Raw genomic sequence first — 15,733 nt, forward strand, 5'->3', positions numbered from 1 at the left:
TCCTCCGGTTGATAGAGCCAAAGTGACCGTAGTCACTTCGCCGCTCCACTAGGGATGGCAATTTTACCCGCGGGTTCGGATATCCACGGATATCCGACCCGTCGGATTCGGGTTCGGGTACGAAATTTAACCCGCGGGTCTCACCCATACCCGACCCGTGATAAAATCGGGTCGGGTACGGGTTTTATCTTTCACCCGCGGGTCTTGGCGGATATCCGAAATTATTTCAGTTTTCACTTTTCAATTTCAGCCCACCAGAAACCAGCGGCCCGGCCCAATGTCCATCTCTATTCACCAATCACCAAAAAACCTAGTCTCACACACAGTCAGTCAGTCACCGAGTCACCGTCTCTGTCTCTCAGCCGCCACCGCCAGAAACCGAGCACCGGCCGCCGGCCAGCCTCCACCATCAGCCGCCACCACCAGCCGCCACCACCAGAAACCGAGCGCCGGCCAGCCGGTCTCCAATCCTGCAATCCCTCCAATATCCAATAGGGGATGAGGTGCAGCGAGCAAGTCCAATAACCTACAGTGCTTGGAATTTGTGGAAGGAGAGATGCTGGCGAATCTTTGATAACAGGTGCACACCACAGCAATATTCAGACTTTGCTTCATTATCCTAGCACACGAGGATAATCTGTAGTACTTCACTAGTTTTTCAGTTTTTTCATTATTTGCTGTTTTCATTACCCTGTAAATATTCAGACTTTGCTTTGTACTGGATGAAAAGGCAGAGCACCTGCCAGGCTCCAATCCTGCGTCAGCGTCCCTGGCTCCGTGCCGGCTGCCGGTCTCCAAGAATCATGCGTCAGCGTCCCTCCAATCCGAGGAGCGTCCCTTCATTATCCTTGCTGTTTTTGTTCTTTGCTGCCCAACAGTCCAAGTTTATGTCCAAGACTGAAGACTCTAAGAGACATTTGTTGTTTTGTTTAATTATACCCGCGGGTGTCCGATACCCGCCCGATACCCGATGGGTACGGGCACGGGTACAAAATCCTACCCGCGGGTATAGACGCGGGCGGGTATGAGTAACACCCCGCGGGTATTATTGCGGGCGGATATTTACCATACCCGATCCGAACCCGACCCATTGCCATCCCTACGCTCCACTGACCAGCCTGACAAGAGGACAGCGTCGTCTGTGCCGCTCCGACTGCTGTGCCACACGACAGAGTGAGGCTGACAGCAGCCAAGCCCAGCCCCAGGCGCCATAGGAAACTCCGCTCCGCCCGACCCCAGGGCTCAGACTCGGGCTCAGCCCCGGAAGACGATGAACTCCGCTCCGCCCGACCCTAGGGCTCGGACTCGGGCTCAGCCCCGGAAGACGACGAACTCCGCTCCGCCCGACCCCAGGGCTCGGACTCGGGCTCAGCCCCGAAAGACGATGAACTCCGCTCCACCCGACCCCAGGGCTCAGACTCGGGCTCAGCCCCGGAAGACGACGAACTCCGCTCCGCCCGACCCCAGGGCTCGGACTCGGGCTCAGCCCCTGAAGACGACGAACTCCGCTCCACCCGACCCCAGGGCTCGGACTCGGGCTCAGCCCCGGAAGACGACGAACTCCGCCTCGCCCGACCCCAGGGCTCGGACTCGGGCTCAGCCCCGAAGGACGACGAACTCCGCTTCGCCCGACCCCAGGGCTCGGACTCAGCCCTGGCCTCAACCGACGGTCTCCGCCTCGCCCGACCCAGGGGCTCGGACTCGACCTCGGCCTTGGAAGACAGACTCGACCTCGACCTCGAAGGAGCCTCCACCTCGCCCAACCCCGGGCTCGGACCGACCACGTCAACAGGAGGCGCCATCATTACCCTGCCCCAAGCTGACTCAGGCTACGGGGAACAAGACCAGTGTCCCATCTGGCTCGCTCCGCTATACGAGTAATGATGGTGCCCCGCACGCTCTATGACGACGGCGGCTCTCAGCCCCCTTACGGAAGCAAGAGGACGTCAGCAAGGACTCGACAGCCCCGACAGCTGTCCTTCCGCCAGGCTCCAGCGCTCCTCCGATGGCCACGACACTACACGAACCGGGTGCCAAAACCTCTCCGGCTGCCACGATGGCATGTACTTAGGGCGCTAGCTCTCCTCCGCTAGACACGTTAGCACACTGCTACACCCCCCATTGTACACCTGGATCCTTTCCTTACGCCTATAAAAGGAAGGTCCAGGGCCCTCTTACAGAGGGTTGGCCGCGCGGGGAAGGACGGGACGGCGCTCGCGTGAGGTCGCTTGCTCCCTCCCGCGTGGACGCTTGTAACCCCCTACTGCAAGCGCACCCGACCTGGGCGCGGGACAAACACGAAGGCCGCGGGATTTCACCTCTCACGCCCGTCTCCCTTCGGCTTCTTCCCCCCTTCGCGCTCCGTCTCGCGCCGACCCATCTGGGCTGGGGCACGCGGCGACAATTTACTCGTCGGTCCAGGGACCCCCCTGGTTCAAAACGCTGACAAATATGTACTATCACAACTATAATATCCCCTAAGTCCTGTGGAAGGACAAGTTATTTGCTTTGCACAACTATGTATACATTGTGGTGTATGATAGAATGAAAGGTGTAGCTCCCTAGCCTCATCCACCCTCATTATTCCAGATGAACAATGAGACACATATCTTGAAGGATGCGTTTGAGTTACGAGGGATAAATACTTTGACAGATGTCATCGTCAGGGGGAGCGAATGCTTAATATTGATAACAATTGCGAGACGCTGAATATCATATCAGTATGCCCTAGGGGCGTCAACTTGATGATCAATACGTGAAGCTTTATAGAAGTTTCTATCAAATATGTAGATCCAGTCAATCGAACACCACGAGTTGAAATGGCTTATTTATGTTGATATGTGCACTTACCTCGTATATCCTAAAAGTGAGTTGAGGTGAACTTCCTCATATAATCATTGCAACAGTGTGCAATTCGTTTGCTAAGTCTTTGTATGCATATACTTCCAGAAGAAGATGTTTTATCATATTGAGACAATTTTGCAAAGATCAGGGGGAGCATATTTCAAAAGTTAGCCCTTATAGAAGATTCGATGCAATCCAAATCCAAAAGATCAAAATCTATCCTGATGATAGTTGTTGTGCTCTTTTTCCCTTAGTGAGTTTTCCTAAAGTTTCTCACATGAGGTTTTTAACGAGGCAACAAAGTGCAAATGCATTATGCGTCACCATGCGCTCTTTCTCCATATTTTTTCCACTGGGTTTTTTGGGAGTTTTAATAAGGCATGTGTTGGTCACGGTATTCGCCCAAGGGGGAGTGTTGAGAAACCCTAATGAAGGGTTATGTGGGCAAATACCGAATATGCCCTAAGGGCTATCATGTCTCTATATATAGAACACGTACCCCCTCATATGAAATACAAAAGAGAAAGAGGTCATAGGCCCAACCCTACATCATGTGTCTCGTGTGCTCTCTGTCGGGTTTCTGGGAAGGGATACGGGTCATCCACATCTTCTCGCGCCTAATCTGTCGACGAGAGGAAAGGGAGCGGATCTGGTGATCCATGGTAACATAGTTCTTAATAGTGGCAAGGCAGTACTGCAGCACGTGTACTACCAGACTATCTCCAAATCTCTATTTTATTTTCTACCTAAAACTTAACTATTGTTGTTCAGGAAACTTCAAAGATAAAGTAAGGAAAATGTAGCTTCATACGGACTCCAAAGTCGAAGATCGCACGGAGCCGAAGGAAACAGGAACAAAGCTCATAAGTTTTCATGATCATTTTCTAGCAAAGGAAGCCAAAGGTAGACCCCAAGGGACGAGAAGTCACACCATTAGTTGTGGAGGGATGTTGTGTAACATAAAGAACATAGTTGTAATTTATTAAGAAGTTATATATCGGTCCGACCCTAAAAATAGATGAATAGTCCACTACTACTAAAGGCGGTCATTTGTAATCTTGTGCTTATAGCGGCTTCTCCCTAGAGAACCTCTAAAGGTATAATAAAGACGAAGCTATGTTGTTTGTCGATTCCTTTACAGTTCATTATTCATAGTTGTCATGGTATCTCAATTACTCAAAGAAATGGATGATGGCTGTTAACAACAACTGGATGTTTGATTCAACTTGTGTTATACTTCATGTTCAATTAAATAGTTGTTCATCTAATTAACTACTCAAACTACTTCTAGACATTAAACTCTTTAACCATCCTTCCCCTTCAATATCTTCAAAGGGGAGAAGAATATAACACAATAACATATTGTCATGTTGTGTTTATTTCCATAATCTTGATGGGTTCACAACATTTGGCGTCCATCACCGGTGAACTCATCAGTGACCTAGATCATGCCTCCATGAAGAGAGAAAGAGAAAGTTGTTAGTGTAACCAACTGCGCTAACGACACAACAGAGCAAGACTGCAATGAAGCCACTCAGTAGATCAAAGCTGTCAATCAAAGGCAAGAGAAGAGGAAAGCCCAAGAGCTACGAGTTCAACAAGATGACGTTAATGCATAAATTAAGAGTCTTGAGGCCATTCAGAGACAAATGTAAGTCTAGAGACAAGATGCTTCGAGTTGCCCAGCTTTGACGGCAGATTGATGAATCCTCCGAAAAGCTTCATCGCATGAGAAGAAAAGAATATGAACAAATACAAGAACAACGAGGTTTCAACACAAGAACCTTCCTTCTAGAGGAGCAAGACCATGCCAGTTTCATCTATGATAACATGTCTTATCTATCAAGCAATCTACAACGACACCATGACCATCTTTGTATAAGCCATCTCAGCTTCCATTTATAATGTCCAATCTGATCCATGGTAATTCCTCATGAGCTACGAAGCAACCATAGCTTTCTTCTAAGGGAATACAAGAGGCGTAGCATAAACTTGGTATGCATCACTTTGCCTAGGATCAATCCATACGTGGTATCAACTCAAAAGCCAGCTACTCACAAGCTTCCAGAGTTTTCAGACCAAGCCAGTCAGAGCCCACGCATTATTTCAGTGTGCTCAAGAAATAGAGGAGACCCTCCAAACCTCCAAGGTTATATATAAAGGTTTCTTTGAATTAGGGCATAAGCACTAGGGGTGTCACACGAAAATGATATTGAGGCAGTAATCAAGGGGCTTCGAACTGGCCCATGATCTCAAGACTTCTCTAGGAAGCCTCCACAAACCTTAAAAAGCTTTCTTTATAAGATAGATGAATATATTAGAACAGACAATGACTTTCGACAACGCCAGCAAGAGAAGCACAAATATGCCAAAGCCACAAGGAACTTTGGCAGGGATATAAGGCATGTTCGAAGCATCCAAAGTATGTGTCAACCTGACGATATGCACTTGCCAACTCAAGGCCAAGCCAATCTCTGAACAAAACCCAACAAAGCCAGCAGACTAACATTCGGGATGGATCCGTGATAAGAAGGTTGTATTGTGTATTCTGTGAAGAGGAGAAGAGACACACAACCAAACATTGTACCATTAGTATTCAAAAGCAAAAGAGTTAAAAGATGTAAAACAAGGCCCAACTTCGAATGAAATGTGCCATACTTCATCGTGCTGCCTGCCAGCGTATGTGCCACAACACATTCAACAAATTCTTAAAACAAAGTACCTTGATTTTCCAAAAAAAACATTTCCTAACCATTTTGGCAGGTTTCTTAGTTCTTTTTTGTGTTTGTATGTATGGGTAACCTACATGGTTAGAGACCATTTTAGCATAGGTTTCTTGACAACACTTTTGCTGCATAGGCAGGTCAAGAAAGACTAGAAATATTGGTGACAAAAGATTAACTGACAAGCTCAAACTTCACTTTTGCATGCATGGGGAGGAAGACACTTTTGCTGCATGGGGCAGATCAAGAAAGACTAGAAATATTCGTAGAACTTTTCCATTAGCCATCCTATGTGATCCCTATCTCATCCCCTATTTTAAACCTCACTCTGTAAACGATGTAATCTACAATATAAATCACCTATTTTACACAATATGCTGCAGACAACCTTAGACTCTATACAGCGATAATAATATTTTCACCTTTCGAGATTAGGTACATGAGTAAGTTTTAGGTAGTACAATGAAATGTTCTCTTATAACACTAAACCTCTGAAGTATTTTCAGTGCTGACACATATTTCGCTTTTTGTATCTCCATAAAGCGAATTAATTGAAGTAAAATATGTGTTAGTTGGTTAAATAATCCAGCATAATGCTTCGTTGATGTTGAAAAGTCTAATATGGTCACAGTATCACATCTGAAAAGTGAAAACACATGCTATATAAAAATATAGTATTTGATCTATTCTGGATAAAATGATTTGTTGTTGTGTCAATGACCTCGGCTAGTGATGTGCCAATATCGGTTGTGATTGTTGCAGCTTGCTACGGCTGCAGCTCATAAACTATCATTTACATAATCAAAACCAACGATTATTCAGTTCCTAGCCATTTCATTTTCCTGACAGAAAAAAAAACCCAGGAGTTGTCCAACTGCGGATTTTCTTATATAAAATGGATATTATTTTTTGTATTTCCCCTTCGCGTAAAGAGGGCAATGGCAGACCTTGGAAGTTGGAATCCCATAAGCCATGACAAGTTCAACCGAAGCAACATCTTTGAATGTCTAGCAAAATATGTGTCCCCAAGTGAAATTATTTTAAGAAGTATATATTAAAAGAAATCCATGACTGATAGGTAAATCAAGTTTCAAGTCCTCAAATTCTTCTGAAGCTCACTCTGTAAAAAAATAAGGGAAAGCAGACATTATTAGCACTTATAAAAAAAAGACATTATTAGGACTTAGATGCTTCTATATTACACTGCAAAAACATAGGCACAAGAAATCATTCATCTATACTACTCTATTAAGAGAGCAAAGAGGGCGTCCACACCCTGCTGCCCCCGCTCCCGTCTCCCGCCGTGCCCCCGAGGCCTGATAGACCCCCATCAACGCGGCGCCCCCGTCATCGGCCCGTCCACCATTCCCCCGATCCGCACGGGCACGGACGCCATCCCCGCGCGATACCATCGCCGCGACCGCCCTCTCTACGAGACAGCCGCCGTCCACCCCAACCACGAGGCCACGAGACCCTAGGCGACAACTCCACATCTGCTCGCGCCGTCTCCGCCTCCAGGTGACCCGCTAACCCGCCAAGCCTGTCCTGGGTTTCTGCCGCCATCACGCGATGGATCCCCTCTCCCTCCTGCAGCTCCCTCGCGCCTCGCGCCCACCGCTGCCCCTGGCCGCGGCCGCCGCGCCATTGGTCTCCGCGAGGCTAAGCATAAGCAGCAGGCCGCGCCGCTCGGCTGTCGGTGTCCTCCGTGGCGACCGAGACACCGCAGACCGAGGAGCAGCAGCCGTCGCCGTCCGGGGAGGAGCGGTTCGACTGGCTGGACCTGTGGTACCCGCTGGCGCCCGTGTGCGACCTCGACCTGCACGTGCCGCACGGCAAGACGGTGCTGGGGCTCAGCATCGTGGACTGGTACGACCGTGGCGCCGGCGAGTGGCGCGTCTTCGATGACGCCTGCCCGCACCGCCTAGCGTCGCTCTTCGAGGTCCGGATTGACGACAGGGGGCGCCTCCAGTGCGTATACCACGGCTGGTGTTTCGACGGTGCCGGCACCTACAAGTTCATCCCCTAGGCACCGCCGCTCGGCCCGCCGATGCACACGAGCAGCAGGGCGTGCGTGGCGTCGTACCCCTGCGTGGTGCAGAACAACATCCTATGGTTCTACCCGAGGGATGACCCCGAGTACAAGGACGTGCTGCAGAGGAAGCGCCCACTGCTCATTCCGGAAATTGACGACCCAGACTTCGTCACCGTCTATGGCATCAGAGACCTTCATTACGGGTAAAGGATCCATGGTTTTTTCTTATGAGTTTTGATCCTCGGATCTATCCACTATCCAGCTGCATGCCTGCAGTGCACATTTGGACATTCGCAGTTCAGTCATGATTTGTGGCACTGTTGCATTGTATTGCAGGTATGATATTTTGGTTGAGAATCACATGGACCCTGCTCATGTCCCGTATGCACACAAGGGGATCATGCGTGGCATCCGCAAGAAGGAAGATCCTGGAAGATATGTCCCTGAAGCTTCCTTCCTTCATGGACTGCTACAAGTTGCAGAGACGTTATCTTCAATGGGAAGCAGGCAGGTAGCGATGATCACATTTTCCATTCAACAAATTGTTATTTCTTTCTTGTGTTTCAGGAAATGGGGCTACTTGAGATTAAACATGGACTGCTACAAGTTGCAGAGACGTTAGATTTTCTTCGTACAAGAAGCAGGCGGGTAGCGATGGTTATCCTAGGTGGAAACCTGACTCAAGGTGAGCTCTATTTCGATCAGGCACATCACACTAGCTGGTCCTGTAGATTTAATATGTGAATCAGGAGGAGATAGAATAATCACATTTTAATGTTTCTTTAGAAGTCTTTCAGTGTAGCATGTTGCCAATGCTTTTCAGTAATTTCTCCCAAGTATACTTTTTTTATGAATTGCACGGTAAGGATTGACGAAGTAATCTGGAAATTGAAATTAGAATTACGGGTTGTCGTTGTTTCCAAAAAAAAAATCTATTTGATGTTTGGTTCACTATTGGTTGCCACATTATTCAGAATATATAAGGAGATTCCAGTAAGAACTTTATTCTTTACCTTTGCATCAGATGCCCAATTTTATAGATAATTTGGACATATTTCTTCAAAGAAACTTTTCTCCCTCTATGCATTTGTCTGTACATTGTAAAGTTCATTTCTGTTCTTCATTCATAAATAAAATCTGTATTCTTATTCTGTTCATGGACACCATTTATTTCAGGAAGAACTTATGAAAGTTGAGGAACAATCAGTGGAGCTGGGGATGGATTAGAAGGAGAGATGCTATTGAAACAGCAGTCATTTCTTGATCTCAATGTGAGAAATACCTCTGTCCTATAAGTTTTGATTCCTTGATCTCAATGTGAGAAATACCTTCGATCCAACCACATGTAACTTCCATTTTTAACAAATATAGCATTCCATCTGTCATATAAACTCTATCTCATCTGTCCTTTTCTTCCTATATATTTTTTCTTGCTTCATATAAGCACCCTTGTTCTCATTATCCTATAAATGGGTTGTCAGATTTATGCACATGAATTGTTATATGCAGGGGTTGGAAATCTACAGATGGTAGTCATTTTCACTTTCTATTCCAGATTCTTTGCATTAACTATGATTCGGCTTCACAATCCTGTTTAAACAATATATTTAACTTATTTGTCTACTTATCTTGATTCAATTATTTAAATCAGTGATTACTTAAGGGTATCACTGTTACTTTACAACAAACTGAACATAACCTTTTTATGTCATCATGTCTGAGAACAAAATCATGAAATAATTTGTTGCAGGGTCGACTTTTTTATATCTCCAAGAATATTTGGGTTTTACACAAATATTTTTGGCCACAAAACAAAATTCTTTTTCTTTGTGAAGATATTCACTACATCGTACAGGTCCCTACGACCTTATCTTCAATGGGAAGTCCATCTCTTGTGATTATTCTTTGAAAGGACAGATGAATGAAGGCAAAAGCATGGAGCAGAGCAACTGGACAGTTAAGGGAGACTAAAGTTCCATTTCCAGTCTTTTGTCTCATTCATGGCACATAAGTATGTACATTTTCTTGCATGATTTTTTATCCTTTACATTTGACTTAGTATTCAAATAATCATAATTGAAATAAATCGACCTATCTTCATGATTAGTATTATTGTAAAGGTTTATAACATGGTCGAACAACTAGCGCATTTAAATAAGTTGTAACTATGTGATACATAAAAACTATCGCAACACACAGGCACTTCCACTATATGCTATTAAGCCTATGCTTTACCTTGGTTTGTAGTTATAGGGTCAAAGTGTTACAAAGTTGCATTGTTTTTGGCATTAGAAAATATGATGGATCAACATGGACATTAGGTGCCAAAGGTCATCTTTTGTTTGGATTATTCAAAACAAATGCCCATCAATTCCAATAAACGATAATGTTAGATCAGTTTGTGCAATAATTAAATAAAAAACTATATCAGGTCCTACACTTCTTGGAACAAGAAATATTTTACGTCCAGTTTGGGAGTCTTAAGTTATAGTTTTAATGAACTGCAAAAAGCTTAACTTATCCTACGTTATTACCTTTTTGGTTGGTTTCTTACTTGGTTTGCTCCCCAACAATTAAGCAGCATAATCTGTTGGGACTTGATGTTCTGTACTTATGCAGGTTGGGATTAGTATTTCATAAGTTGTGTAATATGTGTGGTAATGTTTCACATGTGTTTCTTATCCTTTTTTATGCAATACAATATGGATGCTTCTTATTTTTGGTGAAATTACTATATTATGCCTAATTATTTTTGTACTTATGTCATGAACTGGGTTTTCACGCCCATGGCATGGCAGCAAGCATAGTATATCTTCTGGCTAAACCGCTAAACTAGATTTTAGTTGAGTGCTTCACCTCTACAGCTTGCTTCCCAAGCAGGATATACAAGCTATTGTCATGTCTGGCTATCATAAAATCGGAAGCCCGTCATTTCTACAAAACGGTTAAGAGAGAGTACGTGGAGGTCAAAGGAGATGTAAGCTTAGCTGCCATTTCTAAATATATAATATTTTTCCCACTTCAGTTTTAGCTGTAAGTACGCAATAATAATATCATTGTATTCTTCTTTCTAGGCATGTAGCATTTGCAAATTTAAAGTATAAATCTTATGTCACTCCAAAGGACGAGGCTAAAGTTAAGACCGATGATGTTGGCCACATACTTCTAACTTATCGAAAGCGTGCAAGGTCTGTTGCCATGTATGGATTTATGATTGGTTGCTTTGTTTTCTGTCCATAATTAGTTGATATGGTGAATCGAGGACAAATGAGTAAATAACACAAACTTAGACATATTCTTATCATGTACCTTTGTGTAATTTGGTGCTCCAATGTACCAGATTCTAAAGAAAACTTCATTGATAATATATGTGTTCTTTTTTATGTAATTGGTGTGCGCTCACATTTTGTTGAATATTTGTGTGCCGTCGCAACGCACGGGCACCTAACTAGTCCTGATATAAGAGTTCTACGGCCACTGCATACATTGCAAAACAAATTGATATGTTCGCTCTGTTTTAATATAGTAGTTGTTTTAACTCTTAGTTTTTATGTCTATATTCAAATAGATGGAGATAAATTTAGACACATATAAAACACATATATCAAATATTGTATGAACCTATTAATTAACTAAAACGAATTTTAATTTAGAATGAAGTGAGTATAATTTTTCTGATCAAGAAGCAAACAAAGGGCAACAGCCGCAAGACTTCATCATAGCAACAGCATAAGTTGCTTATGTACACTCAGAACCCATCTAGACCCCACAGGTGTTCTATTTTCCTAAATCAAACATATGTCTTCTACCTGTATCACTTTTAGTCCATATTTACAGACCCGCGCGAGGGCGCGCGCTTACCGCTAGTGGTGCAATAATGGGGCTGGAGAAATCGTGTAGTACACGGAGACGACCTTTGCATATCTGAATCTGAAAGCACGACTGCCATTTTCGGCTGCTTCCCCTTGCTGGCTAAAAGTAAAAGTAATCTTGGCAAGTTCATCTGTAGACATGCATTGTACACTGCCATATAAGCCTGTTCGTTTGCTCTTAGAAGAATCCTCGCACGGTTTACTGTATAAGAAGCAGCAGATGGCTGTGCACTAGCTTCAGCGAACAGGTATGTGAGGCTGTCAATCCGTTGGCATTCATTCATTCTTTCAGAAAGCAAAGTGGCGACAATGGTTATCAGATGAACAGCAGAGTTAACGATCGGCTTCGCTCTTGTATGGCGAGACCTTGTTTTTGGCGACTACCACCTGCCGATAAAAAAAGACGATCGGGAGAGCAGGCACTCGTGGCCAGCCTTGGTCTCCTGGGATATGGATATTATCCGCTCTGGGAGTTCCGCAGCCTCTCAAATTCCGGCGTTCTTCCACATCCACTCTTTTCTTCGTCCCGAGGCCCGGCCGGCCCCCGGTGGCCCGCCCGATCACGAGGCACCCATCCGAACGCTGGCACCTGGTCGCGCCACGTCTCCGCACAATACCACATCCACATGGTGACCCCCCCCCCCCCCCCCCCGGCTGTCTCTACCCTCTCCTCCTCCTCCAGTCCTCCCTCGCTCTTCCTCCTCGCGAAACGACGCGGAGGAGGTTGCCGGTCAGGCCACCGCCGCGCCCGCCCGCCCGCCGGAGACCCGGTCCGCAGCCAACGCGTGACGTAGGGAGGACACGCAGCCATGGCCACTTCCTCCTCGTCGCTCACAACGCTCCACTCCCGCTTCCTCTCTCCCACCCCTTCCTCGCCCTACATGGCGGCGCTGCCCCGACGGCGAAGGGCCGGAGCGCGGTACCCTCGCATCCGGGCCATTGACCTCGACCAGAACACGGTACGCTACGGGTGCCCAAACCGACCGTGCCCTGCCCTTGCTTGATTCTCGGCGGAGTCATTTGATTTCCCGGTGCTTCTAGATTGTGGCCATTTCGGTGGGCGTCGTCAGCATCGCCGTGGGAATAGGTGTCCCTGTGTTCTACGAGACTCAAATCGACAATGCCGTGAGTATTCGCCACTTTTTAAGTTTGTTGCGACCCGTTCGCTCTTCACTGCACAGCCTGTTGCCGTCCAAGTCGTGTTAATTAGGCTGGGAGTTAGCAGCTAAGAACATTGTTTACTGAGACTGGAAGATCCAATCTTGGGTGAATTTGCCACTGTTCTGTACGAGTATTTATTACTGTTTTAAGTCATAAAAAAGGTTGCAATATATTTTTTTCCATGCAGGCCAAGAGGGATAATACACAGCCATGCTTCCCCTGCAGTGGTTCTGGCGCGCGTATGTGATGATCCTGCTCCTTACATAGCCTTATCTCCTTTATTCCAATTCGCATTTAAGGGTCTGTTTGAATAGAAGAGCTAATTGATAGCTACCTAAAAACTAGCTAAAATTAGCTCTAATGCATTTAAACAAAAGAGCTGTTTTTTAGCCATGCCTTTAACTAGTTGTTAGATAACTAGGTAGCCAATCTTAGTTAATTTGAGCTAATTCTAAGCCCAACTAGTAACTGGCAACAACTGCTGTGCAAGCAGTGCTTCTAACTAGCCCTAGCTCATACAACATTGGTTGGACAACCACATGGCTGAGTGAAACACACAAAATCTGGTAATGGGACTGACTCGTTAAAACGAAAAAACCATGGTTATATCCAAGCTCCCTTTTAATCAAAGAAGCATCTTAGAGTGTATTTGTTTCCCTTCTATATTATATAAATTGAATTATGATGGAAGGGTAAAAGTGTAAAATACCACTTTGGAACCACAAATAAGCTGAAATAAGCTAGTATTTGTGATACCAAAGTGGTAATTTACCCTCCTACCATTCCATCATAATCCAACTTAAATAATCTAGGAGAAAAACAAACATACCCTTAGTTCTGCCCATGTACTATTTTATTTTGTTGACCTTTTAATATTTTGCAAAACAGTAGGAAGAGGACTAGGGTGAAAAATTATGTGACATCTGCAGGGTCTGAAAATAGGAACAAAAATTTAGTAATGTTTGCTACTGCAACCATGCAATGTGTCCCTGCACCTCTACCTTTCATGGCCACATCTATACTTAAATATGATGGCATCAAGGGAAAAAACAGATATCTATTGTTCACTTATTCTGCAATAATTAAGTTGGTACTCTGGTAGCAAAGCTGTCATTGAATTTCCCGGGAAATGACAAACATTCACCTGTTTAAAACACAATATTAATAAGAGCCTTGAACCAAAAGGACTTGCAAGCTATGTGCTTCTGCGAATTAGACAACTAGCCATGATGGAAATAGATAATGGGCTGGGCATGGTGGTATGTTGCACAAAATGCATACAGTACTGCCTTGTAACTATGCATCTTCTCTTTTTCTTCTCTAAACAGTGTCCAATGGTTCTGAATATTGAACTGAATCTGTTGATTTTCCAGAGGTATGCAGGTTTTGCAGTGGAAAGGGCATTGTTACTGTAGTACTTGGTGCAGGCGAGACTGAAGAATCGCAGTGTGTCAACTGCGAGGGCATCGGCTCTTTGACATGCACTACATGCCAAGGCACCGGAATCCAACCACGCTATCTTGACCGCAGGTAATATGCTTTTATCTGAAACTTTTGCATGTAAGCGTCCGTGTTACCTTTTTGCCTGACATACATTAACAACTTCTGAGCAACATTATCTATATTAATTGAACTTCGAAAATGGACCTGTGCTTAAAGTATATCTATATTAATTAGGTGAATCTCATTCATGCATGAGGTCCTTTGTGTAGAGGCAAATTTGCGTAACACAGATGGTTCATATTGTTGAAGTGAATGATTTAGGAACCTGTCATGTAGGGGACTTTTCACTGTGACTAGGGGTGGTAATGGATCGTGATCCAAATGGTTCTTCACAAAATGTCAAGACCCTAAATAAATTATAGTTCAAAAATGACTAGAAATAGAGTCCGATCCTAACCCGATTCGATCCTTAAATCTTATAATGCAAAATTTATAGCTCATTGTCAGCCCTACCTGTGACACTTCTCCATGAGAAGAGAAAGGTCCTGTATATTTTCCTTTCATTTCGTCAATGTTTTGGCCAAACAACGTTCAAAATAAATGTAGGCAGGATAAAAAATTTGTCAGAAGGAGATATCTAATGGTTATTTGCTTTGGATTGGCTAATCAGGGAGTTCAAGGATGACGATTGATGAAGGTTTTATTGCCATCTTTGGTAGTATATGTCAAAGATGTAACATCACGTCTAATTTGAGGACAAAGTTGCGGACTCAGAAGAGATGTACCTATCAGCCATAGGAATCATCTGATTGTTTTGTGTTTATATGTTCCAGTTTGGTAAATATAGATGGCAGTCGCCCTCCAGCAGAGAAGATAATGTCTCAAATTTAAGTGTTGAACGTTTTTTGCGGGAGATGTAGTACACATTGTTCTTCTGGTTTTGTCATGCATAATTGCAAATAAACAACGCGAGTAAACAAAAAATTCATTGGTCTTTGCAACCAGAGCAGCTGTGCCCTATATTGTTGTGGCCTTGGGGATGGAGATACAGGTGAAGTGCAGCCAGACAAGGCCAGCTAGGATGTGATTTTCCCTGCAAATGCAGCTTCCAAACTGGTTGCTTGCTTCAATGACCATATCCAGCGGTTGGAGTGACAGGTTCTAGACAATGAGTAGAGAGGTCCAACATGACTGGCTTAGGATGTGTTTGGTTAGATGTATAAGAAGAATGGAAGGGGAGGTCATAGTTTTTATAGACTTATAGTGTTTGGATAAAAGTCACGTGAGAGCAAGGTAAACATCGGAGTAATTTCTTGTGACGGCGTGATCCCAAAAAATCGAGGGAACAATGTCGCTCCCGTCTCATCCCACTTTGAGCTCAAACCAAACACATCCTTAAAGATTGTTCGATTATATTGTATCTAGAGAAGGGGTTGGAGAGGATTAAATTTTCCCCTAGGCAAAATTAAAGGAGCTCCCTCAATCTTCGCAACCGAATAAGGCCTTAAGGGGCATTCCAGGAAAAGTTGTATTTGTATTTTTTTTTTCAATTTCTGAATTGCACTAAACACAATTATAGTCATCTAGTGATTTGTTCTTCTCTTGAGCAAGTTTCTGATACGTAGTATGTCCCTTAAAAGAAGCCAAAATGTAAGTAT

The 15,733-nt window shown here is 44.5% G+C and overlaps 1 protein-coding gene, 1 long non-coding RNA gene and 1 pseudogene across 2 annotated transcripts; all 3 read left to right on the top strand.

Annotated features, from left to right (window-relative positions):
- Nucleotides 1-336: 336 nt before the first annotated feature.
- Nucleotides 337-1,103, top strand: LOC103646369 (uncharacterized). The gene is made up of 2 exons (XR_002267541.1): nucleotides 337-580; nucleotides 735-1,103. It is a non-coding gene; the product is annotated as an uncharacterized lncRNA (long non-coding RNA).
- A 6,033-nt stretch (nucleotides 1,104-7,136) lies between these two features.
- Nucleotides 7,137-8,826, top strand: LOC109944166 (protochlorophyllide-dependent translocon component 52, chloroplastic-like; annotated as a pseudogene).
- Nucleotides 8,827-12,155: 3,329 nt separating this feature from the next.
- LOC100278360 (uncharacterized) lies at nucleotides 12,156-15,072 on the top strand. Its single transcript, NM_001151661.2, has 5 exons — nucleotides 12,156-12,430; nucleotides 12,513-12,596; nucleotides 12,820-12,871; nucleotides 14,006-14,162; nucleotides 14,746-15,072. The coding sequence occupies exons 1-5, from the start codon at nucleotides 12,281-12,283 to the stop codon at nucleotides 14,765-14,767; spliced, it is 465 nt and encodes a 154-aa protein (NP_001145133.2). The 5' UTR covers nucleotides 12,156-12,280; the 3' UTR covers nucleotides 14,768-15,072.
- Nucleotides 15,073-15,733: the final 661 nt, after the last annotated feature.

The sequence above is a fragment of the Zea mays genome, chromosome 2 (assembly GCF_902167145.1).
Source record: "Zea mays cultivar B73 chromosome 2, Zm-B73-REFERENCE-NAM-5.0, whole genome shotgun sequence".
Classification (NCBI taxonomy): Eukaryota; Viridiplantae; Streptophyta; class Magnoliopsida; order Poales; family Poaceae; genus Zea; species Zea mays.